This window comes from Toxotes jaculatrix, chromosome 11, assembly GCF_017976425.1.
Source record: "Toxotes jaculatrix isolate fToxJac2 chromosome 11, fToxJac2.pri, whole genome shotgun sequence".
NCBI lineage: Eukaryota > Metazoa > Chordata > Actinopteri > Toxotidae > Toxotes > Toxotes jaculatrix.
In genome coordinates, this window is record NC_054404.1 from 8,426,157 (window position 1) to 8,452,059 (window position 25,903).

A 25,903-nucleotide genomic window follows, 5' to 3' on the forward strand; every position below is an offset into this window, starting at 1 on the left:
TGCCTTGGCAATCCTGTCTCTGAGGGCCACTGATAAAGAGGGTGTAGTAGTATAAGGGAGATAATTAGAAACGCACATGCACACAGCTCAGCAGAAAGTATGGTTTTTCAGGCTATAAACTGACACGGTTTTCCTTTTTATGTGCCATTATGTCTACAATGCAGGAAGGATCGCCCCCAAGACAGAAAAGCAGAGGTAAGGCTCTTCATTCATTATGTCGTTCAATATGTCACGGTCATCCCCTGCTCATTATTGTCTGGTCCACTTGCACCTGCGCTCCTGCGAGCGACGGCTACATCTTACCAAATAAGGACATGTGAGAGACCCTTTGCTGGGATGACGTTGAACGTGAAATAGGAAAGAACAGGAGTGTGTGTGAACGGGTCTAGATGGAGACCTAAACCGGAGGGGGAACACCGGGCTAATCTGGTTACATAAGAAGCCACTGAATTTGCGGAACGTCTCTGCACTAATCCACTGAACTATTTGTGTTCAACTGTCCCGCGGCGGAGTAACACACACAGGACACACACGCGCGCACGCGCGCGCGCCCACACTTGTGGCTCTGAAGGCACAGAGGCGCTGCATGCACGAGGAGCGCATGAAATAAGATAAACGCACAGGCTGGCATCTCTGAGGTTTCTACATTTAAACGCGTCTCTGCAGAAGCTGCTATGCTTCACGTTGAAAACCCGACCTGGCGGCTTGTGCTGTTCGCGCCCGTGACGATTCCGCTGACGCGCCATTAGCCGCACCACCCAGGAGACGGAGGGGAGAGCTGCGAGCGACGGAACGAGCAGGGGACTGACTGGAAACCTTTCTCTCTTTCGCTTTCCTTTCTCCCTCCTTGACGACCGTGGACCGCAGCCTGCTGTTGTGCAAGTCCCGTAGACGATATTCAACTAGCGACAGCAATTCACCGGTAGCATCATCCAGGCTCTTCTGCAGAGATGGAGGTACCAGGCTTGGCGCACAACATCACCAGTCCATTAAGTCCCTGCGAGGGGATGATCAAGGACCTGAGCTTAGACGCCATACAGTTATGCGAACGAGATGGTAAGGGGAGGTTTGTCTGCTTTTCACCGGGGTGTTGAGACATTCGCGCATAACAACAGTGCATTAGGCCCTTTTTCTTTTCTTTTTTTAATTTCAGAGTCGCTGCAGCGCACACAGACTCTCATTGGCTTTAGCTGCATGCTGTACCCTTATTGTGTGTTTGAAGGGAATAGTGGCTCCACCGGTTCGTTGGATGGATGGTGCGCTTGTGCGTGTGTGGAATAGCTGAGTGTCTTTACGGAGACAGCAAGATATTGTTCATTCACAAGAGTAGAATCTCTGCTCAAAAGAAATGCATATCCCAGCAAACTGAACATGCACAGGCGAGGAAACAATGTAAAGTGATGAATGTCTTTATTTCAGCACCACAGACATGGACAGAGGCCGGCAGCCACCCCGCCTATAACCGCTGCCTCTTGTCTTCTCCTAAGGGAGCAGCCTTAATCATTTTGTTAATGCATAACGGCCTACGCATTTTAATTTTAACAAATTACTTTGTTTTTAATCTTATATCCCCTCCTCAATTCACAATAACTCTCACCCTGGGTTTGAATTTGTGATTCATCAAGTCATCCACCTGCATCTATGCTGGATGGTCTGTGGCTGACTCCTCTGAAATTCAAAAGTTTTCTGGATATTTACCTTCAAATAAAGAGTAGAAATAATTCTGATCACAGATGAGAATGCATCTATTAGCCAATTTTTATTATGTCAAAATGGAAAAGCTTTTTTTTCCCTGAACAGGCTTAACCCTTATGCGGATGGTGAGGGGGGAAAAAAGCAAGTCATCATCAGGAGAGAATGAGAGGCTCAAACATGGCTGCACCCACATGTGTGTGTGCACAGGCGGTGCAGCCCTACACACCCATCAGTGCAATTACAAAGCATTGATTCCACATCTCAGACAAGACACATGGTCACAGAGATCCCTTTTTAATTAAGATTGTGGATGAATTCACATCCCTGGCAACAAAATGAGCTCACACCTTTTCATAGTTGAATGGATTTAATGGAGTTATTTTTCTCAGCTATACCAGATTTTCTTTATCTGTATCTGGATTGGCTGGTTAGGGCACCCATGGAGTCAATGGTGTGTTTTCACTGAGCCTTCAAAGGACCCCCAGCATCTGATCACAGTGCAGTCATTGTTACACAGTGCCTCATTTTCTCGTCTGCCAGAGCTGCTCCTCATAATGCAATACAGCAGGATGTAGTTTATGTCTTTAGTGCTTTGCTGGCCTCATTCTAAAGCTGTTATTTTGATAATGGTATATAGGATGGGGCTGGACTTCTCTAATGGAACCCTGTGCCAGCACTGGGTTTCCTATGCTGCAGGTTTACGGGGGGGCTTTCTTTTTTTGATAAGCCTGGTCTTTGCAGCATTGCTGTTTGTCAAGTAGATTACCCAGTGTAAATAGTGTCTCTGTTTCCTTGAGACACCCACATACTCTCTGTTTATGGAGCAACACAGTCACAATGTCTACCTTCTGTGCACATTCTGTAGAACAATTGGTGGTTGTCATATAGCTGAGTAGTTTCTATAAATGTTGGTTCAGATACAGTAATTCGTGTTCTGTAAATGGTTTGCTTAAAACACTCATCATCTGTACAGTTTAAGCATCATCACTGCACAATGCACGAGAGTGCCATTGTAATCTGCCCATATCGCCTCTTATAAATGCAAAAATTCACCCATTAATGTGGACGACATACTCGTGCTTCATGATGAGGAGTGAGAAACAATTAATGTGTAGTCTTACTACGCAGGTGACCTGCTCTACTCAGTCTGATGACTAAGATTCGGTTTTGACAGACACATAATGGACACAATAACATTCTGGTATACCGTAAATGTAAAATATAACTGAGTAGAGAACTCCTTCAGTAAACAGCAAGTGAAGCTTGAGATGTTAAGTTCTGTGGAGAATGGTTTGTAGTGCTTGGGTTATGTAAATGTTCCTGTTATTTTGACCACCTCCCGAATTTTCACGTCGCGGTTTCTCATTTATATGACCTTACAAGTTCCCTGCCACACCCCATGCAGAAGTCTGCTAGGTCACTTTCAGCTTTCTTGTAAATGGATTGTTTTATTATCTGATCAATACGTACATTCTTCCAAGGACCATATTCATTCCACTTTCACATAGCTTTCTAAATTTATCTCCCAAATCCATTAATATTTAATTGCCAGCATGAGAGGCTTATGAGCCTATGCTGACCCAGCAAATGGAAATGCATGCAGCTTCAGTATTCTGTGGGAAAGCGCTCTCTGTCACACACTGAGGACTGTTTGAGCATCTCAATGCATAAAAGAAAGAGTGAGATACAAGTTGTTTCTGTGTGTACCCTGTGTTAGAGGGGGTTTTTACAGCCTTAATGGTTCAGTTTAGTGATGGGGTTGTGACATGAATAAGTAGGGGGGTAGGGAATGTTGTGCTAAGAGCGATGAGTAGTGGGGAAATTACAGAATATGCACTTATGAATAAGAAGTCTCTCTGCTGCTGGTCTGCAGAGGTCTGGGGACACAGGGAATTGCTTCCATTATGTTGGACTGGATACAAATTTGTCACCAGCCTCTGCAAGGCTGACATGGACCACCATTTTGATTTTATATCCACAGTTACTGCGTATTTACAGGGGCTAATGAAATACACACTACATGTCTCGCAAGACCTTTGTGCCGTGGCCGCTGACGTAATTATGTTGCCTTGATGGATGACTGCCATTTAAGCAACCAAGTACTGTGTCTGCACTCCGTGAAATCTCTCTGCCCAAAATACTGCTGCTCCAGCTGTGACACCCTCAGTCTGGCAGTGTGTCTGTGTCCATGAAAGACAGATAGATCGGTAGAGAGAGAGAGAGAGAGAACCATTCTACTAAAGGTGCCTTAGCATCACCAAGTAACTGTGTCAAACTGAGGAAAAGCTCCCACAACACTGAGCCTGCCAATTACTAATCGACAGTGGCATTGTTTCCTCAAATGCAGTGACACAACTCTTAAACAAAAGGCTTACTTTTCAATCCCTGCAAAACCACAGTGGAGCTGAGAAACACCATGAAAAGAAGTTGTGCAAGATTAAATAGGCAGTGGGAGAAGCGATTATGCAGGGGCTGTGTTTTTATTTTGTTTTGTTTTATTATATTTCACTGTTCCAAATGTGCTGTATTTCAGACATTGTCAGATTATTTTTTTGTCACCATGCCATCCTTTGCTGATGGCAGTGTTGGTTCTGACAGTCAGTCCACCACTTTGGTGCTAAAATATCTAAGGTCCTCTGAAGATGAAGTCTGCTGTCTTTAGTAAGCCCCTGATATTTCCTCTAGCGCCACCATGAGGTTGACGTTTGTGGGTTTTCTTTTTTTTTTTTTTTTTGATGAAACATCTCCGAGCATCACTTTTCATCTGGCTCTGTCATCAGTTTTTGGTTTTTCCAATGCTTTTGTTCATGTCCAAATACCCGTAAAATGAATGACATTACCATGTAATAGTACTTCTGTGTGTGTTCTGCTAATTAGACAATGTTAGGAGGCTATACACTACCTGCTAAATATCTGCATGTTAACATTGTCATTGTGAATCTGTTAGCATTCTGATGTTAGCATTTAGCTCAAAGCACAGCCTCACAGAGCTGCTAGCATGGCTGTAGACTCTTAGTGCTATAGAATAGCAACTCCGATGATAACTGTTACTCAGTGAACTCGACTAGAGCTTATCCAATATGTTCAAACATGGAACAACAGCAGGCTGGCCTTATGACATACAGCTTCGTCTGAGTAAGCTGGCATTTTAGTTTGGCCACTGTTCAGTGTGAGCAGTTGTGTGCCATGACTGTGCTGGCAAGAGGTACAGGTACACATTATGCAGCCACTTATCAACAGCATAATATATTCATTTGCAACTGACTTCACTGTATTAAATAGTTAAGAACATAATTTAAGATTGATTGCAGTTGCAGTCTGACCATGAAAATCAGCTTCAAACATTCAGGCTAATTTCTTTTTTATTCAATGCCTGACTGCTGTTACATAAAATCCTTCCATACTGAAAATAAAGACTGCAAAAAAAAAAGTTGAAGGATTTTAGAGCAGCCTGTTGTTTGTGAATTCAAATTCTATGCAAATGAGAAATGGTGACTCATTCCGGTTTTGGACAAGTTTTAAAAAACAGATCTGTCCTCCCTGAGGGTCTTCTATTTAATTAATTTGTGGGTCAATTCTGACCCAACTAGCCCTCTTTTCCACTGAAGTTTGTGTTGTTAAAGTGTCTTTACTAGGTCTTTGTTCAGGAGCTTATTGATTTGTAAAAGGTGGAACACAGACTGTGTAACCCTGATGAGCAGGGCATTGTTTATCTCACTCTGAGAGAAAGATGCTTTTCTGTTGGCAGCTTCTCTCACTCCCAGCATGGTCTCTGTCTCGGTCTAGCCTGTGCATTGAGAGGAACAAAGGCGTGATTCTCAAAGGCCTGCGAACATCAGTGCCTTGTGAGTGTCTGTTGCGCTGCTCATGTCTACAGTACAATTTCAGACCTAACACTGCAACTTAAAAAGTAGGAGGCTTGTCTGTCTGAAGTGAGTGCCCACTTGTACAGTCAGAGACAGCCAGCGCTGGTATCATCTGCCAATTCTTTTTTCACATCATATACCTGCCAAAAGTTCCAAGTTGTTTTTTCAGCATTAACCTTGACCGAAAGTTGAATGGTTTTAAAATTAAGAAGCATGGACATTCAAATGGAGCACTATAGTTTCACTCACGTCTGGTGAATACATTTCCAATGTGCAGATATTCCAAGTGGAAATCATATCACTTTCCTCTCAGTAAAGAGCGCCAACAAGTAATTCGCAGCATCAAGTCAGGTGTGACTGGAACAGATTCTACCGCAGAGAACCATTAGGATGGCCCTATGTATGCATGTTAACAAGATTTTTATTGATCCCCCTGTATCTATTGCAATTCCGCAATGGCATTTGACTGCATGCTGAGTAAAAGGGCAGTACACAATAAGGTCCATTTGATAGGGTTTAGCAGAATCAACAGAGTAGGCTTTCCATCTTTTGAAAAGCAGTGCTTTTGCAGTAGCGCATTTATTTCTGTCCTGCATTTTGTTTCACTTGTCAAGCATGAACAGTGCTCTTGTTTCAACTTGATATAAGAGCACTGTCATTTTGAACATGAGTAACACGTGCTCCCAAGCTCCTAACCAAGAGTTTCAAAAACTGACTCTCATTTTGCTTGATCATGATTAGGCAAAAACCCTTCGCCTCATGTTTAGCATTTTAATACAGTGTAATAATTAGTAAAACCTCACAGTATAATGGATTCCATGGTCAAATTATGACTCAACAAAATTAGTATTGGCTACCGTCTAGCATATAAATTTAAGTAACACTCAGGGTTTAGGCCTCCCGTGTGAGACTGTAAAAGGTTTTACTCGCTCCCTTAATGCCTGACCTTCATCCTGCTTGACTTTCTCTCCTCCATCTTTCATCCTGTGCTTTCTGAGTTCCCAGAGGATTCAGAGCAGAGCTTAGCCACTGGATCTCACAAAGCCAGTGTGTTTACCTGCAGGCAACGTTACCTGATATATATTATTTTCAGATTCTGTGTCGCCAAAGTTGTAGTTCAATTTATTTAGTAATTTTGATAAAGAATTTGTTAGCATGTTTGCATACTTAATTCATAATTTGATTCTTTAATCTGTATATTGTGAAATTCATGTTTTTATATTGTTTGCCTTAAAAAAAAAGCACTGTGAACAAATCTGCAGATATCTGTCTGTCTCATGAGCATTTCTCTTCCTTTCTCCCCAGTAAACTGGAGCCTTCAGAGCTTCTTTTCCCTGATAGCATCACTTTCAGCTTGACTGAGTTGCCTTAGGACTGTTATGTAGGCACTATTTGACTGCATTTGGAAAGCATTAGTGTGTCGATACAGTGCCTCCATTTGCAGGTTAATCAGGAGCACATTAAGAGTAAACAGGAACTAAATCAGCATAGTGGAGTCAGAAGGAGCTGGGAGGGCAAAGACCTGCATGGGGTTTCGTTTCAGAGTGTTTGAAGGGAAACATCAGTGTTGACATAAATATTTTGAGGAGAGGACAAGGAACTTACTTTGCTTCAGGCACAACACAGCAAGTGAGTTAGCAGGTTCTTCATCTTTGGTGTTTGGTTTAGGTTAACGTTTACAGTCACATACTGCAGGTAGTGTGAGTAATGAGTGATGAATCGCCACAAAATCACTGAGTGATTAGTAATGGCTATGAAATAGTCACATTTAAAATAAACTTGAACAGTTTGTTTTTTGAGGCCTGTATTACTCAGCATTTTTATGATAGATGTGATCTTCGGTATTTTTGAAAAGTTACAAAAAAGTCCCTGGTAATATTTCACCTCCTTTGGGTATATTTCATCTTTCCCTGACACGGGTGTCAGAGAATGACGGGGAGGGCCTTGTCTTTTCCTTGTTTTTGTTAGAGGTCAGCAACAGAAAGTCTCAGGTGGCACGTTACAGTGCAGACTTGGTGGAGCATTTTCTGACAGAGGTCTGCACCGTCATGTCCCCATGTTAACCCTCTCAGTCAGTCTGAGCCAAACTTATCAGCTCAGTGGGGTTTAAGTATAATGAGATGGTCTTTAAATGTGGACCAGCAGAAGGATGAGATGTTTTCACAAATCAGGAGGAGATGCCTGAGTACCAAGCATAGTTCAGATAGGCTGAGGATATAACTGCTACTGTTTACATACTCAAGAATCCCCTACCCCCAGTGCCCCTAAAATGTAGTTTAAACCATGTGCGGTAAGTCCAGATAATAACTCCTATGTTTAAATACACAGACTTACTGCAGTGTGAAGATTTATAGCATTTATAACATTCCCAAAGAAAAAAATCTTCCCAAAGATTGGTTGTGTTTATCACTAGAAAGTCATCTTTCCTTTCATCATGAGCAGCAGTATTGTCCAAGCACGTAACAACAGGAGGTCTTTCTTTTAAGGATAAAGATGATTATTTGCAGTAATCAGCTAGTGGTGATTAGGAAGAAGGACAAAAGTAAGTGGGGGGTCTGATCTGGTGGTAAAGACCATACATTTGTCTCTTTTTGATGTTATTTTAAGACAGTTGTAAGTCATGATCTGAAAAAGAGCCAAACCAGGATAAAACTGTGAGGCAACTCTCAAGGGTAAGTTCCACAGTGGGACTGGGTGTAGGAATTGCCTTCTGTTTGGCTATTTCCTGAAATGAATCAATCTACAAATGCTCTGCTGCTGTGTGGAGGCGAGACAGGAGAGTCCACATAGCCCAATTATGGGATTACTCTTTTATCTCTCCCTCTCTCAGCTGATGAGAGGAGATGGATGTTCCATGCTCCGCTGCTTCTGCCATTGTTTATTCTCTATAGAGCTAAGTCGCGTTGCTCTTTACTCCCAAATTCTGCATTCTTGTATTTTACTCACTCTCGTGTTTAGACCCCAGAGCGTGTACAGAAAACACATTGTTGCCATGCCAAGTGGGCGTCTCCGAGTGTGATGCAAAGTCTATATTCATCCTAACACTACAAAGCTCTCATTCAACCGGTGACATTTTCATCGGCCTCGGTGTGCACTTTGGGTCGTTACTCCTTTTCTGCATGTTGTGTCTCTTACAGGAACCTGACTAATGGCTGAGGGAAAACAATGTCGCAATGACCTTTCTGTCCTGGCCAAATGGGCTAGGAGTGACAAGACAAAAAAACCCGTGAAACTGAAATTTTACCCAACTTAAACAAATGGCTGAAGTTCTGTGACTTTCACCAGTCCTTTAAAGTTTATTGTTGCAGGCTCATGTGTACATCCTGTTTTTTTTCTTGTTGCTGATTATAAAATGAATCCATCTCTGCTGAGAGGAGAGGAGATTCAATCAGCAGCATTTGAAATATTTAATGCCACGTATGTTCTGAGAAGGTGGATGTGTGTGTTGAGGGGCTGATGTGTTTCCATGGCAACATATATGGTAGTCAGAGGCACAGGCGGTTCTTTGCGCATGTGTGATATTGTGGATAAACTACTGTGAGCATTTTCTCTGGAATAATTACAGAGAAACTGTAGTACGGGAAATTCATGGTCATTAAGAAAAAGAAGTATTATGAGCAAAGATTTGAAAATGATACTATATTAGATTTAAGTAAGCTTTACTGGCTATAACACTGATCTATGTTCCCTAGAACTGCTACAGTAATACGAACCATGTAATTTCATTTTGGTATATCTTGTTGCTCTATTTGACATTGATGTCAGCTGTTATATCAACACTGCTCATTGTTTTTTTAACCACACAGGGAGTAAATCCCAGGACGGCAGCATCTCTGAGATGGAGGAGCTACCTGTTCCTCAGAACATCAAGATTAGCAACATCACCTGCGACTCTTTCAAGATCTGCTGGGACATGGAGCCGCGCAGCAAGGAGCGCATCACACACTACTTCATTGACCTGAACAAGAAGGAGAATAAAAACTCAAACAAGTTCAAGCACAAGGTAACGCTTGAATCAGCACAGATAAACAGCTAACACTACAGAGAGATGACTCAACAAAAGACCTCTCGTTGAAGTCTCACCGAACTGAATTTTGCTGCATTTCATAAAAAGGAGTGTGTCAATAATAAGAGGTTTCATAATTATGTGATTGAGTGTGTGAGAAAATTGAAAAATCACAATGAGCCTTGAGAGCACAAACTGGGCAATATGCCAGCAAAATTCTCTGAATAATCATTCATACCCAAAACATGTTTTTCATTTATTTGTTTAACCAGGTAAAAGTGTCCTTAAGTTCTCTTTTTCAGTATGATACACAGCCAACATGGCAGCAAATTAAAAAAAAAGTTTCCACAATAAATACAAGCAGCACATATATTTGTGTGTGTGTGTGTGTGTCTACACACACAGATCAAACAGAGCTAAACCACACCTATACTACCTTTAAGTCTCCCAAAAAATTTTCAAATGTATTCTATTGTAAAATGTGTGTGTTTTTTTTTAATATAGTCAACCATGTAGTCTGATTTTAATATAATATTTTGGTAAGAAATTGGATTTTGCAGTAATTGAGGTATTTGTAAGCAATGTGCATTTTTAAATAATGGAAACCAGGTTTTTTTATTGAAAGAAAAGGGTGTCTTGTTCTCGATATACAATCTCCACTTTAAACCATAACCACTCTGAAATGTTATATTCATAATAAAGACAGTTATTGCAGAGCTACAAACATCTATGATCTTCTTTGATGTTTGAAACCTAAAATAACTGATTTGAAGCTGAAACGATAACCTTTCTTTTCATGCTCAAGGCAAAAAGACTCATGTCAAGGTGGTTTTGTTCAAAGACTCCACAGTGAGTCTTTCTGACTCATTCCTTCCTGTCCTCATTCACCTCCTTTTTCCTTACCCCCTCTCCTCCCTCCCTCCTTCCCTTCAGGATGTTCCTACCAAGCTGGTGGCCAAGGCAGTGCCCCTGCCCATGACTGTTCGGGGCCACTGGTTTCTGAGCCCACGCACAGAATACACTGTGGCCGTCCAGACCGCATCAAAACAGACTGATGGTGACTACGCCGTCTCCGAATGGAGCGAGATCATCGAGTTCTGCACTGCGGGTGAGTAATACAGCTTACAGTGCCATGAGTACATACATTTTTAGGATTTGTGACATCAGTGCTGCTTTTGATTTTGTGGCCAACTGAACCACAGAGGACAGTAGCACAGGAGAGGAAGAGAGGAGAGGAGAGAGGGCTACAATGGAGTAAAGGATAGAGCACAATACAGTTAGAAGGTGAATATTAAAGGGAAGCTAATTTATACTGAGTGGAGGGAAAGATGGATGGAGATAGGGAGGGGAGGAGGGGATGGTAAGAAAAGAGAGGGATTAAAGGAAGTAGCTGCGCTGTATATTTTCTGACACAGAGGTCATTAAGTTCAATATTGCTGGCTAGAGGCTTACAGTGGGGGAGGGGATAAGGGGAAAGGGATGATGGCATGGAGACTGGAGGGTAGAATTTATTAGAAAGGGCTGGGAGGCTTGTTGTGGTCTAAGACACTCACCACATAATCACAACATCTCTGGTTCAGTTCCAGCATAGGACCTTTGTTGCATGTTCCCCCTCTCTTTGTCTGTTTTCACTGTGAATGGTCAGATGATAAAAGAGTCTGCAGCCACGCTAGCAGCTCTGTGAGGCTATAGAGGCACAGCAGTGCTTTGAGCTACGGTAAGCATGCTAACATACACTCACATCACTTGGTTATCAGAGGTATTACAGTTCATCAGGTCCCCCTCAGGGTTGCCAGGTTTGAACATCTGTACCAAATTTCATGGAAATCTATCCGCCAGATGTCAAGAGGAAAAGTCAGGAGAGCACCAAAATCATTACTATTCATTATCTGGGGACCATGAATATCTGTACAAAATTTCATAGCAATCCACCCAATAGTTGTTGTAATAGTTGATGTAAAAATGCTGAGGAAAAAAAAACGTGTGTGGTGAAGGCGTAGTAAACGGAATTAACTGATGAAGGAAAATGCTTAAAAGATGCTGCCAAGACTGCTGCCTTCCATTATAATGAAAAAATAAGCTAAAGATCTAAAAAAAAAAAAGTGTTTTGACAGCTACACAGCTACACTGCCAATAAAGTTGGAATGAAGAGAAATGAAAGAAGACATTCAGTTTATTTTGGTAGATTATTACTGTAATGTCAAATAGCTTTCAAGTGTTGTATGTCTTCTTTCATTTCTCTTCATTCCAACTTTATTGTTGCATGAGAGAGCAGGGAATGTTCCTCTTTTACCCAAATCATCCTTACTGGTGTGTTCAAGTGCTTGTGGCAAAAGTGGGATGGGGGAAAATGCCTTCATCGTTATGATTTTTTTTTAATATGCTTTGGATAAACTCCACACCCATTTGGCAGAGCTGCTTACATGGTGGTGAGTGAAAGCAGATTATATTACAGGACTGACTGAAAATGTTTTCCGTCTAAATGCTGAGTCATTTCAACCTATAAATATGGAGAAGTTACTGAATATCCTGAAGAATCTCGGGATACTGTTCTTTGTGATTAAAGAATTTAATTTCTACTTAATGACATTTGTACATTTCCGATTATCCTGATGGCAGCAGATTAATTTTCATGATGATTTGTGTCATGTCTCTTTGCAGATTATTCCACAGTGCATCTAAACCAGCTAATGGAGAAGGCAGAGGTCATCGCTGGCCGAATGCTGCGTTTCTCTGTCTTCTACAGGAACCAGAATAAAGAGTATTTTGACCATGCCAGGTAGGAATGAGAAGGCTCCATGGTTTTAGGTTAAAGTACTCCACTCTAGAGAAAGCCGATTGTAGTCATGCAGAAATGGAGATTCATCTGAACAGTAAACTACTGCAGCAGCAAGCCCTGACTAATATTAATCTTAATACTCACAGGTTGGTTCTTCCAGTAATTTCCTCTGCATACATACTGTACGTCTTAGTTCAACAGAAAATACATAGAAATACATAAAATAAAATTTGAAAAGGGCTAGTGCCTTGTGTAACTCTGTTAGACAATAGCAGACAGTTGTTAGAGGATGCAGAGGAAAGAAAAGAGGAAAAGAAAACATGCATGTGGCAGCAAAAATTGAACAAGTCTGTTTTGATGTTGGAGTAGAGTGTGACAGACGGAGGACAGAAAATCGCTGGAGTAGCTTATTTTAGTTGTTTCCTGAAATATTGTGCAGTAAAAGTGTATACAGTTTTTTTGTCTGTGTTGGTGTTCGTGCAATTTCTCAAACTTCCTGTCTAGTCCTCCTTCTGTAATTGTGTTGTCTTTTCTCCATCCTCTCACCGCTCACCACCTAACAAAGAGCACAGTTTCTGTCCTAAAGCCGCAGCTTGTGAGCACTCTTTTGTTGGAGCTTTACAGCATGACGTCATCTGGATACTCTTCTCCCTTTTGCTGAGTTGCAGCTGCTACAGTGTACTGAACGTGCTTCTGTTAAACTGCACCATCATGTGGGGAGTAAAAGTACTGACATTACCACTGGATGAGGCCTCTGATCTTGTGACCTGGGGCGGGAGCTGAATTAATTCCATAATACCCACAACAAAGCACCAGTTATTGATATAATGACAACCTCTGGAGTGATAGCAGTTTAATTACAATTCATAATTGGAGCTTTGGAGCTCAGATTTACTCTGGGGATGATATGCAGCTGCCACAGAACCATTCATTGTTTTGAATGTCCATCTGTTAATTTGCTTTTGTTTTCTGGCAGTTTGTCATTATGATAAAGAAATGTGTTGTTTTTCAGCAGTTTTCTCTCACGAGAGACAAACTGCACTGGCTAATGTGATTACAGCTCCAGAAATAGTGAAACTATATCTGTATTCCATTCAGAGAGTTCACTCTGTTTATTGTGTTATGAGTCTCAGGTTACATCTTTTCCCATGTGTCACACTGTCTCAGACGCTGTCAGAGACAAACTTGATAAAAGTGATGCCACTGCTTTCCGGCAATTCCAAATCTACTTTGATTGGCTGAGGGGGAAGATGAAAACTGCAGATTAAAACATTGTGCAGCTTCGTTTCTGATTAGCCCTAAAGGGAAACCGATAACATGTTTGCCATTTGTTCACGGCCCATTTCTTTCTCTTTTATCCAAACTCCAGGGAGGTGCAGGGGAACCGAATGCTGCCGTCAGTGAAGGACAACAGTGGCAGCCATGGCTCACCCATCAGTGGCAAGCTGGAGGGCATTTTCTTCAGCTGCAACACGGAGTTCAACACAGGCAAACCTCCGCAGGACTCCCCTTACGGACGCCACCGCTTTGAGGTTCAGGCTGACGCACTCTTCAACCCCAACACCAACCTGTACTTTGGAGACTTCTACTGCATGTATACGGCCTACCACTATGTTATTCTGGTCCTGGCACCAAAGGGCTCCAGGGGTGACGAGTTCTGTAAGCAGCGGCTGCCTATACTCGATATCACCAACAACCGATTCCTTACCTGCAAGCAGGATGAAGAGGGTGATGGCGGTCTGGTGTTTCATCATGCCCAGGACGTCATCCTGGAGGTGATCTACACGGAGCCTGTAGACCTGGCGTTGGGCATGGTGGCTGAGATCAGCGGGCACCAGCTGATGAGTCTGTCCACAGTAAATGCCAAGAAGGACCCCAGCTGCAAGACCTGCAACATCAGTGTGGGACGCTAAGAAACAGCAGATAGTAGGAGAGGAAGGGAAGGACTAAAGGTGACTGACCTCTGTACACACAGGAAGTCCACATGTACTGATGAAGCAGACCAACACATGCATGAAGCAGCAACATATCTCTGACACCGCTCTGTACTCTCAAGAGACCATCGTTCCCAAAGAAGAGTGGAGAAAAATAGAGAAAGGTACACCCACTCTGACACCTGCACCATTGTTTCCTCATCTTAAAAGGGTTACCCTAAATGTTGAAAACATATATTAAAACATACCTAAAGATATCCACATAAGGGACTGCCAGGTGAGAAAATTAAACCTGTGACACCACCAACACAGATTCATCCATCCACCCTGCAAATCAACACTGGCGTACTGACCAAACCCTTTAAACTGTACTAAACCACATGGGCTGCTTCTATTCAATTTTCTGTTGTTTATTTTAATCTGTTGTTCCATACTTTAATGCCCTTTGCCTTTTTATTATTGATATGCTGTTGATTGAGTTTACACTATCTGTGTGGACAAGCATTTTGTTGTTTCCAATTACTTTGATAGTCTCTCATTCCACAGTCAACAAAATCCGACTTCTTTTTACCTCCTCCTAGTGGCACGGACTGGTACTACAATTTTCTAGGGCTGCAGCATCAATAGTCATCTTTCTTTATACCAAAGGTATTAAAAAGCAGACATGAAACCGCTGTAGAATCTTAACAGTACTAATGCAACAACCTCTAAAATCTGTACTCACTAAGTCTCTATTGACCAGGTGGGGACTACTCATTCACTTGTTAACCTTTAAAAAAAAAAAAGAAAAAGGAAAAAAAAGCATGATGCATTTCTGTGCAGCATGAGTATGAAAGCTGTCAGTACCTCTACCATAGCAACCTTTTCTGCAACATTTGCTCTTATTTTATTGTAGTCTGTGGAAAGAAAGAAAGTAGAACCATAAACTGTGTTTAGCAGAATAAATGTGAAAAAATATTTATTTTTATTGATACATTCATATATATATATATAGAAAATTATATAAACCAGAAGTGCACAATGTTGAAAGCTCTGATCATTGTCAACAATGGCATTTAGGGGGAATTATCTTAATACAGGCAAAATGTGGATAATTGACAGCAGATATAACTTGCACTACGATGACAAGGTTCACAAACTTTCACATATTTTCCAAGGTGAACATGTAAACTGAATGGTCACAATTTAAATCAACTATGAAATTCTTAATGCATATCATAGCACAATGCAGGACTAAAAAAACTGTCATGCACAAAAACTACAAGATTGTCTCACTGATTGCATTTAAGCTTACACCTTTTTTTGCCAAGATAGCACTTAAAAATGCAGTTTCCAAAAGCAAAGTGCCATAATATATGTACAGTAATCTTAAAATTACTAATATGTAACTAACAAGAAGATGTTACAGCTCTTTGTCTTTGACACAGATTAGTGCTACATAACATACACTTGCTACATCGGGTTTATAAGATACGTCATCAATGACAAGGGATGTGTTTTGGGGACTAGAAAAACAGTTGCCCAGCATTTCAGTCAGACTGTCATCCAGTTTCCATTACTGTTTTCCTCGTATGCATCAACATAATAGCATGGCATGAAAAAAGACCAGACCCATTGGCTTCTCAACCTGATTTTCCAGATAGGATAGAGTCCTGTTAAGTTAGATAGAAGTCCCACTGTGAGTTAACTCAACTGGTCTTGGTTGAGTCCTGTTGTTTACTGAGCAGGGCCTCCAGTAGACGGAGCTTTGCTTTGAGGTTCTTATACTGACAGTACTCCTCCGCCATTGGTCCACGGTCCTCCTTCTGACAAGCCCTGTTAAAAATACACGGAGGAAAGAAGATGCAAACAAAAGGCAAAACTTTTTTTTGTCCAAACAACCTGCAGCAGCTTCCATAACTGATTGATAGTCCCTATGTTGCCTTACTCGGATAGCTTTGTACAGTGTGTATTGTAATCAAAAACTTACTGTATTTAATTTGGAGGACTAACATGTACAGTACAAAGGATGTGTACAGTTCAGAGCAAACCTCTTCTATCTCTTCGTCTCTTTCCTGAGCTCTCTGTGCTGTATTAACGTTATGTGAGTGTGCATTACACTGTCGTACCATTACGATGGAATTTCTTTTGTGGATGTTTTTTTCTTTGTTTTTCACAAGGCATTGTTGAAAACCACACGTTCCAAGTTTATTAAAAGATAAAATAAAATTCAAAAGCCAAGTATTTTGGACGTGCTGTGTGTTTCTTTTGTGTGGGTAACCATTACCTGCCAGTCTGTGCGTAGAAATGGTCCTCAAACTCTCTGAGTGTTTGGTGAAGCCTCCGCTTCTCCAATCGAGCCATCCTGAGCTGATCCAGTAATTCTGGTCTGTGTGAAGGAAGAACCATATTATTTCTTAGATCTCTAAAATTGTCTATTAATCTGTCCACTTCAATAAATTGTAAACATGGTGTTAAACAGGTTAAGCAAAAGAAATTTGAACTTTTTTCAAATTTCGAACGTTTTCTTTTGATCTTTAGTTGAAAAAAAATTTTTTCCTTTAATTCCTGCACAATAGGGCGCCCGCTGATGTTAGAACTTCAAGTTCTAACAGAAGTACTTGACCGGAAGTACTTGCCCACACACTCAAGTTCTAACATCAGCGGTCGCCATATTGTAGAATTGATGCTACACACACTAGTGATGGGAATTCTGGCTCTTTTTAGAGAACCGGCTCTTTTGGCTCGACGCACTAAAAAGAGCCAGAATTCCCATCACTAGTGTGTGTAGCATCAATTCAAAAATATGGCGACCGATTACGTTAGAACTTGAGTGTGTGGGCAAGTACTTTCGGTTTTCTTACTTGTTTTCTTGATTAAATTAAATGACATTTTGAGGCAATACTAAAGTATGAATATTTTTGGCATATTTTGAGGTCTTACTAAAATATGACTTTTTTTGGCCTATTTTAACCCCTTATATACCATGACGTTTTTTATTAAATTTTGAGATCTTACTAAAATATGACTTTTTTTGGCCTATTTTGACGCCTTACGGCTGTATGACAATTTTTATGGCGCTTTGAGGTCTTACTAAAACATGACTTTTTTTGGCCTATTTTAACCCCTTACAGCCGGAAAAATTTTTTTATGACATTTTGAGTTCTTACTAAAAAATGACTTTTTGTGGCCCATTTTGACGCCTTACTAGTATATTAGTATGCCTTACTATACTAATGTCATAAAAAACGTCATAGTATAGTAAGGCGTCTTACGGGCGTAGAATGTTTTTTATGACAATTGAGGCCTTACTAAAATATGACTTTTTTTGGCCTATTTTGACGCCTTACTATACTATGACGTTTTTTATGACATTTTGAGATCAAAAATTTTTTTTGACTTTTTTTGGCCGATTTTGACGCCTTACTATATTATGACGTTTTTTATGAGATTTTGAGGTCGAAAAAAATTTTGACTTTTTTTGCCCCAAAAAAACGCCTTACTATACTATGACGTTTTTTATGACAATTTGAGGTCGAAAAAAAATTTGACTTTTTTTGGCCGACTTTGACGCCTTACTATACTATGACGTTTTTTATGACATTTTGAGGTCAATTTTTTTTTTGACTTATTTTGCCCGATTTTGACGCCTTACTATGCTATGACGTTTTTTATGACATTTGGAGGTAGAAAAATTTTTTGACTTTTTTTGTCCGATTTTGACGCCTTACTATACTATGACATTTTTTTATGACATTTTGAGGTCAAAAAAAATTTTGACTTTTTTTGCCCGAAAAAAACGCCTTACTATACTATGACGTTTTTTAAGACATTTCGAGGTCAAAAATTTTAACTTTTTTGGCCCAAAAAAAACGCCTTACTATACTATGACGTTTTTTATGACTTTTGGAGGTCGAAAAAAATTTTGACTTTTTTTTGTCCGAAAAAAACGCCTTACTATACTATGACGTTTTTTATGACTTTTGGAGGTCGAAAAAATTTTTGACTTTTTTTGTCCAATTTTGACGCCTTACTATACTATGACGTTTTTTATGACATTTTGAGGTCGAAAAAAATTTTGACTTTTTTTGCCCGAAAAAAACGCCTTACTATGCTATGGCGTTTTTTATGACTTTTGGAGGTCGAAAAAATTTTTGACTTTTTTTGTCCGAAAAAAACGCCTTACTATACTATGACGTTTTTTATGACTTTTGGAGTTCCAAAAAAATTTTGACTTTTTTTGTCCGATTTTGACGCCTTACTATACTATGACGTTTTTTATGACATTTTGAGGTCGAAAAAAATTTTGACTTTTTTTGACCGAAAAAAACGCCTTACTATACTGTGACGTTTTTTATGACTTTTGGAGGTCGAAAAAAATTTTGACTTTTTTTGCCCAAAAAAAAACGCCTTACTATACTATGACGTTTTTTATGACTTTTGGAGGTCGAAAAAATTTTTGACTTTTTTTGCCCGAAAAAAACGCCTTACTATACTATGACGTTTTTTATGACTTTTGGAGGTCGAAAATTTTTTTGACTTTTTTTGGCCGAAAAAAACGCCTTACTATACTATGACGTTTTTTATGACTTTTGGAGGTCGAAAAAAATTTTGACTTTTTTTGTCCGATTTTGACGCCTTACTATACTATGACGTTTTTTATGACATTTTGAGGTCGAAAAAAATTTTGACTTTTTTTGCCCGAAAAAAACGCCTTACTATACTATGACATTTTTTATGACATTTTGAGGTCGAAAAAAATTTTGACTTTTTTTGCCCGAAAAAAACGCCTTACTATACTATGACGTTTTTTATGACATTTTGAGGTCGAAAAAATTTTTGACTTTTTTTGTCCGATTTTGACGCCTTACTATACTATGACGTTTTTTATGACTTTTGGAGGTCGAAAAAAATTTTGACTTTTTTTGTCCGATTTTGACGCCTTACTATACTATGACGTTTTTTATGACTTTTGGAGGTCGAAAAAAATTTTGACTTTTTTTGCCCGAAAAAAACGCCTTACTATACTATGACGTTTTTTATGACTTTTGGAGGTCGAAAAAAATTTTGACTTTTTTTGCCCGAAAAAAACGCCTTACTATACTATGACGTTTTTTATGACTTTTGGAGGTCGAAAAAAATTTTGACTTTTTTTGTCCGATTTTGACGCCTTACTATACTATGACGTTTTTTATGACTTTTGGAGGTCGAAAAAAATTTTGACTTTTTTTGCCCGAAAAAAACGCCTTACTATACTATGACGTTTTTTATGACTTTTGGAGGTCGAAAAAATTTTTGACTTTTTTTGTACGATTTTGACGCCTTACTATACTATGACGTTTTTTATGACATTTTGAGGTCGAAAAAATTTTTGACTTTTTTTGCCCGAAAAAAACGCCTTACTATACTATGACGTTTTTTATGACTTTTTGAGGTCGAAAAAAATTTTGACTTTTTTTGCCCGAAAAAAACGCCTTACTATACTATGGCGTTTTTTATGACTTTTGGAGTTCCAAAAAATTTTTGACTTTTTTTGTCCAATTTTGACGCCTTACTATACTTTGACGTTTTTTATGACATTTTGAGGCCGAAAAATTTTTTGACTTTTTTTGCCCGAAAAAAACGCCTTACTATACTATGACGTTTTTTATGACTTTTGGAGTTCCAAAAAATTTTTGACTTTTTTTGTCCGATTTTGACGCCTTACTATACTATGACGTTTTTTATGACATTTTGAGGTCAAAAAAAATTTTGACTTTTTTTTATCGGATTTTGATGCCTTACTATACTATGACGTTTTTTATGACTTTTGGAGGTCGAAAAAAATTTTGACTTTTTTTGCCCGAAAAAAACGCCTTACTATACTATGACGTTTTTTATGACATTTTGAGGTCGAAAAAATTTTTGACTTTTTTTGCCCGAAAAAAACGCCTTACTATACTATGACGTTTTTTATGACTTTTGGAGGTCGAAAAAAATTTTGACTTTTTTTGCCCGAAAAAAACGCCTTACTATACTATGGCGTTTTTTATGACTTTTGGAGTTCCAAAAAATTTTTGACTTTTTTTGTCCGATTTTGACGCCTTACTATACTATGACGTTTTTTATGACATTTTGAGGTCGAAAAAAATTTTGACTTTTTTTTATCGGATTTTGATGCCTTACTATACTATGACGTTTTTTTATGACTTTTGGAGGTCGAAAAAAATTTTGACTTTTTTTGCCCGAAAAAAACGCCTTACTATACTATGACGTTTTTTATGACTTTTGGAGGTCGAAAAAATTTTTGACTTTTTTTGCCCGAAAAAAACGCCTTACTATACTATGACATTTTTTATGACATTTTGAGGTCGAAAAAAATTTTGACTTTTTTTGCCCGAAAAAAACGCCTTACTATACTATGACGTTTTTTATGACTTTTGGAGGTCGAAAAAAATTTTGACTTTTTTTGTCCGATTTTGACGCCTTACTATACTATGACGTTTTTTATGATATTTTGAGGTCGAAAAATTTTTTGACTTTTTTTGCCCGAAAAAAACGCCTTACTATACTATGACGTTTTTTATGACATTTTGAGGTCAAAAAAATTTTTGACTTTTTTTGTCCGATTTTGACGCCTTACTATACTATGACGTTTTTTTATGACATTTTGAGGTCAAAAAAAATTTTGACTTTTTTTGCCCGAAAAAAAAACGCCTTACTATACTATGACGTTTTTTATGACTTTTGGAGGTCGAAAAAAATTTTGACTTTTTTTGGCCGAAAAAAACGCCTTACTATACTATGACGTTTTTTATGACTTTTGGAGTTCCAAAAAATTTTTGACTTTTTTTGTCTGAAAAAAACGCCTTACTATACTATGACGTTTTTTATGACTTTTGGAGGTCGAAAAAAATTTTGACTTTTTTTGCCCGAAAAAAACGCCTTACTATACTATGACGTTTTTTATGACTTTTGGAGTTCCAAAAATTTTTGACTTTTTTTGTCCAATTTTGACGCCTTACTATACTATGACGTTTTTTATGACATTTTGAGGTCGAAAAAAATTTTGACTTTTTTTGGCCGAAAAAAAAACGCCTTACTATACTATGACGTTTTTTATGACTTTTGGAGGTCGAAAAAAATTTTGACTTTTTTTGTCCGAAAAAAACGCCTTACTATACTATGACGTTTTTTATGACTTTTGGAGTTCCAAAAAAATTTTGACTTTTTTTGTCTGAAAAAAACACCTTACTATACTATGACGTTTTTTATGACTTTTGGAGGTCGAAAAAAATTTTGACTTTTTTTGCCCGAAAAAAACGCCTTACTATACTATGACGTTTTTTATGACTTTTGGAGGTCGAAAAAAATTTTGACTTTTTTTGCCCGAAAAAAACGCCTTACTATACTATGACGTTTTTTATGACTTTTGGAGTTCCAAAAATTTTTTGACTTTTTTTGTCCGATTTTGACGCCTTACTATACTATGACGTTTTTTATGACTTTTGGAGGTCGAAAAAAATTTTGACTTTTTTTGCCCGAAAAAAACGCCTTACTATACTATGACGTTTTTTATGACTTTTGGAGGTCGAAAAAAATTTTGACTTTTTTTGTCCGATTTTGACGCCTTACTATACTATGACGTTTTTTATGACATTTTGAGGTCGAAAAATTTTTTGACTTTTTTTGCCCGAAAAAAACGCCTTACTATACTATGACGTTTTTTATGACATTTTGAGGTCGAAAAAATTTTTGACTTTTTTTGTCCAATTTTGACGCCTTACTATACTATGACGTTTTTTATGACATTTTGAGGTCGAAAAAAATTTTGACTTTTTTTGGCCGAAAAAAAAACGCCTTACTATACTATGACGTTTTTTATGACTTTTGGAGGTCGAAAAAAATTTTGACTTTTTTTGTCCGAAAAAAACGCCTTACTATACTATGACGTTTTTTATGACTTTTGGAGTTCCAAAAAAATTTTGACTTTTTTTGTCTGAAAAAAACACCTTACTATACTATGAAGTTTTTTATGACTTTTGGAGGTCGAAAAAATTTTTGACTTTTTTTGCCCGAAAAAAACGCCTTACTATACTATGACGTTTTTTATGACTTTTGGAGGTCGAAAAAAATTTTGACTTTTTTTGCCCGAAAAAAACGCCTTACTATACTATGACGTTTTTTATGACTTTTGGAGTTCCAAAAATTTTTTGACTTTTTTTGTCCGATTTTGACGCCTTACTATACTATGACGTTTTTTATGACTTTTGGAGGTCGAAAAAAATTTTGACTTTTTTTGCCCGAAAAAAACGCCTTACTATACTATGACGTTTTTTATGACTTTTTGAGGTCGAAAAAAATTTTGACTTTTTTTGCCCGAAAAAAATGCCTTACTATACTATGGCGTTTTTTATGACTTTTGGAGTTCCAAAAAATTTTTGACTTTTTTTGTCCAATTTTGACGCCTTACTATACTTTGACGTTTTTTATGACATTTTGAGGCCGAAAAAATTTTTGACTTTTTTTGTCCGATTTTGACGCCTTACTATACTATGATGTTTTTTATGACATTTTGAGGTCGAAAAAATTTTTGACTTTTTTTATCGGATTTTGATGCCTTACTATACTATGACGTTTTTTATGACTTTTGGAGGTCGAAAAAAATTTTGACTTTTTATGCCCGAAAAAAACGCCTTACTATACTATGACGTTTTTTATGACTTTTGGAGGTCGAAAAAAATTTTGACTTTTTTTGCCCAAAAAAAAACGCCTTACTATACTATGACGTTTTTTATGACTTTTAGAGGTCGAAAAAAAATTTGACTTTTTTTGTCCGAAAAAAACGCCTTACTATACTATGACGTTTTTTATGACTTTTTGAGGTCGAAAAAAATTGACTTTTTTTGGCCGAAAAAAACGCCTTACTATACTATGACGTTTTTTATGACTTTTGGAGGTCGAAAAAAATTTTGACTTTTTTTGTCCGATTTTGACGCCTTACTATACTATGACGTTTTTTATGACTTTTGGAGGTCGAAAAAAATTTTGACTTTTTTTGTACGATTATGACGCCTTACTATACTATGACGTTTTTTATGACATTTTGAGGTCGAAAAAATTTTTGACTTTTTTTGCCCGAAAAAAACGCCTTACTATACTATGACGTTTTTTATGACTTTTTGAGGTCGAAAAAAATTTTGACTTTTTTTGCCCGAAAAAAACGCCTTACTATACTATGGCGTTTTTTATGACTTTTGGAGTTCCAAAAAATTTTTGACTTTTTTTGTCCAATTTTGACGCCTTACTATACTTTGACGTTTTTTATGACATTTTGAGGCCGAAAAATTTTTTGACTTTTTTTGCCCGAAAAAAACGCCTTACTATACTATGACGTTTTTTATGACTTTTGGAGTTCCAAAAAATTTTTGACTTTTTTTGTCCGATTTTGACGCCTTACTATACTATGACGTTTTTTATGACATTTTGAGGTCGAAAAAAATTTTGACTTTTTTTTATCGGATTTTGATGCCTTACTATACTATGACGTTTTTTATGACTTTTGGAGGTCGAAAAAAATTTTGACTTTTTTTGCCCGAAAAAAACGCCTTACTATACTATGACGTTTTTTATGACTTTTGGAGGTCGAAAAAATTTTTGACTTTTTTTGCCCGAAAAAAACGCCTTACTATACTATGACATTTTTTATGACATTTTGAGGTCGAAAAAAATTTTGACTTTTTTTGCCCGAAAAAAACGCCTTACTATACTATGACGTTTTTTATGACTTTTTGAGGTCGAAAAAAATTTTGACTTTTTTTGCCCGAAAAAAACGCCTTACTATACTATGACGTTTTTTATGACTTTTGGAGGTCGAAAAAAATTTTGACTTTTTTTGTCCGATTTTGACGCCTTACTATACTATGACGTTTTTTATGATATTTTGAGGTCGAAAAATTTTTTGACTTTTTTTGCCCGAAAAAAACGCCTTACTATACTATGACGTTTTTTATGACTTTTTGAGGTCGAAAAAAATGTTGACTTTTTTTGCCTGAAAAAAACGCCTTACTATACTATGGCGTTTTTTATGACTTTTGGAGTTCCAAAAAATTTTTGACTTTTTTTGTCCAATTTTGACGCCTTACTATACTTTGACGTTTTTTATGACATTTTGAGGTCGAAAAAAATCTTGACTTTTTTTGCCCGAAAAAAAACGCCTTACTATACTATGACGTTTTTTATGACTTTTGGAGTTCCAAAAAATTTTTGACTTTTTTTGTCCGATTTTGACGCCTTACTATACTATGACGTTTTTTATGACATTTTGAGGTCGAAAAAAATTTTGACTTTTTTTTATCGGATTTTGATGCCTTACTATACTATGACGTTTTTTATGACTTTTGGAGGTCGAAAAAAATTTTGACTTTTTTTGCCCGAAAAAAACGCCTTACTATACTATGACATTTTTTATGACATTTTGAGGTCGAAAAAAATTTTGACTTTTTTTGCCCGAAAAAAACGCCTTACTATACTATGACGTTTTTTATGACTTTTTGAGGTCGAAAAAAATTTTGACTTTTTTTGCCCGAAAAAAACGCCTTACTATACTATGACGTTTTTTATGACTTTTGGAGGTCGAAAAAATTTTTGACTTTTTTTGTCCGATTTTGACGCCTTACTATACTATGACGTTTTTTATGACATTTTGAGGTCGAAAAATTTTTTGACTTTTTTTGCCCGAAAAAAACGCCTTACTATACTATGACGTTTTTTATGACTTTTGGAGGTCGAAAAAAATTTTGACTTTTTTTGTCCGATTTTGACGCCTTACTATACTATGACGTTTTTTATGACATTTTGAGGTCGAAAAAAATTTTGACTTTTTTTGCCCGAAAAAAAACGCCTTACTATACTATGACGTTTTTTATGACTTTTGGAGGTCGAAAAAAATTTTGACTTTTTTTGCCTGAAAAAAACGCCTTACTATACTATGACATTTTTTATGACATTTTGAGGTCGAAAAAAATTTTGACTTTTTTTGCCCGAAAAAAACGCCTTACTATACTATGACGTTTTTTATGACTTTTTGAGGTCGAAAAAAATTTTGACTTTTTTTGCCCGAAAACAACGCCTTACTATACTATGACGTTTTTTATGACTTTTGGAGGTCGAAAAAATTTTTGACTTTTTTTGTCCGATTTTGACGCCTTACTATACTATGACGTTTTTTATGACATTTTGAGGTCGAAAAATTTTTTGACTTTTTTTGCCCGAAAAAAACGCCTTACTATACTATGACGTTTTTTATGACTTTTGGAGGTCGAAAAAAATTTTGACTTTTTTTGTCCGATTTTGACGCCTTACTATACTATGACGTTTTTTATGACATTTTGAGGTCGAAAAATTTTTTGACTTTTTTTGCCCGAAAAAAACGCCTTACTATACTATGACGTTTTTTATGACATTTTGAGGTCAAAAAAATTTTTGACTTTTTTTGTCCAATTTTGACGCCTTACTATACTATGACGTTTTTTATGACATTTTGAGGTCGAAAAAAATTTTGACTTTTTTTGCCCGAAAAAAAACGCCTTACTATACTATGACGTTTTTTATGACATTTTGAGGTTGAAAAAAATGTTGACTTTTTTTGCCCGAAAAAAACGCC

General features: G+C 37.7%; 2 protein-coding genes across 7 annotated transcripts in view; one reads left to right on the forward strand and one right to left on the reverse strand.

Moving 5' to 3' along the window:
* Positions 1 to 129: 129 nt before the first annotated feature.
* On the forward strand, positions 130 to 15,119 carry phyhiplb (phytanoyl-CoA 2-hydroxylase interacting protein-like b). 2 transcript variants are annotated; one of them, XM_041050555.1, is made up of 5 exons: positions 130 to 195; positions 9,368 to 9,564; positions 10,501 to 10,675; positions 12,229 to 12,346; positions 13,716 to 15,119. In XM_041050555.1, the coding sequence occupies exons 1-5, from the start codon at positions 150 to 152 to the stop codon at positions 14,257 to 14,259; spliced, it is 1,080 nt and encodes a 359-aa protein (XP_040906489.1). In that variant the 5' UTR covers positions 130 to 149; the 3' UTR covers positions 14,260 to 15,119. The 2 variants fall into 2 exon arrangements, with proteins under 2 accessions (XP_040906489.1, XP_040906488.1); XM_041050554.1 differs by lacking the exon at positions 130 to 195 and adding an exon at positions 817 to 1,056.
* Positions 15,120 to 15,137: 18 nt separating this feature from the next.
* The window catches only part of LOC121190014 (protein FAM13B-like), a 45,980-nt gene continuing 35,214 nt past the window's right edge, over positions 15,138 to 25,903 (reverse strand). For 2 of the 5 annotated variants that reach the window (XM_041050550.1, XM_041050551.1), the window contains 2 exons: positions 16,547 to 16,648; positions 15,141 to 16,095 (listed from right to left, as the gene is read on the reverse strand). In XM_041050550.1, the coding sequence (XP_040906484.1) occupies positions 15,969 to 16,095; positions 16,547 to 16,648 (229 nt within the window). In that variant the 3' untranslated portion in view covers positions 15,141 to 15,968. Of the gene's footprint in view, positions 16,096 to 16,546; positions 16,649 to 25,903 lie in introns of all 5 variants that reach the window. The other 3 variants (XM_041050553.1, XM_041050552.1, XM_041050549.1) reach the window with 3 other exon arrangements.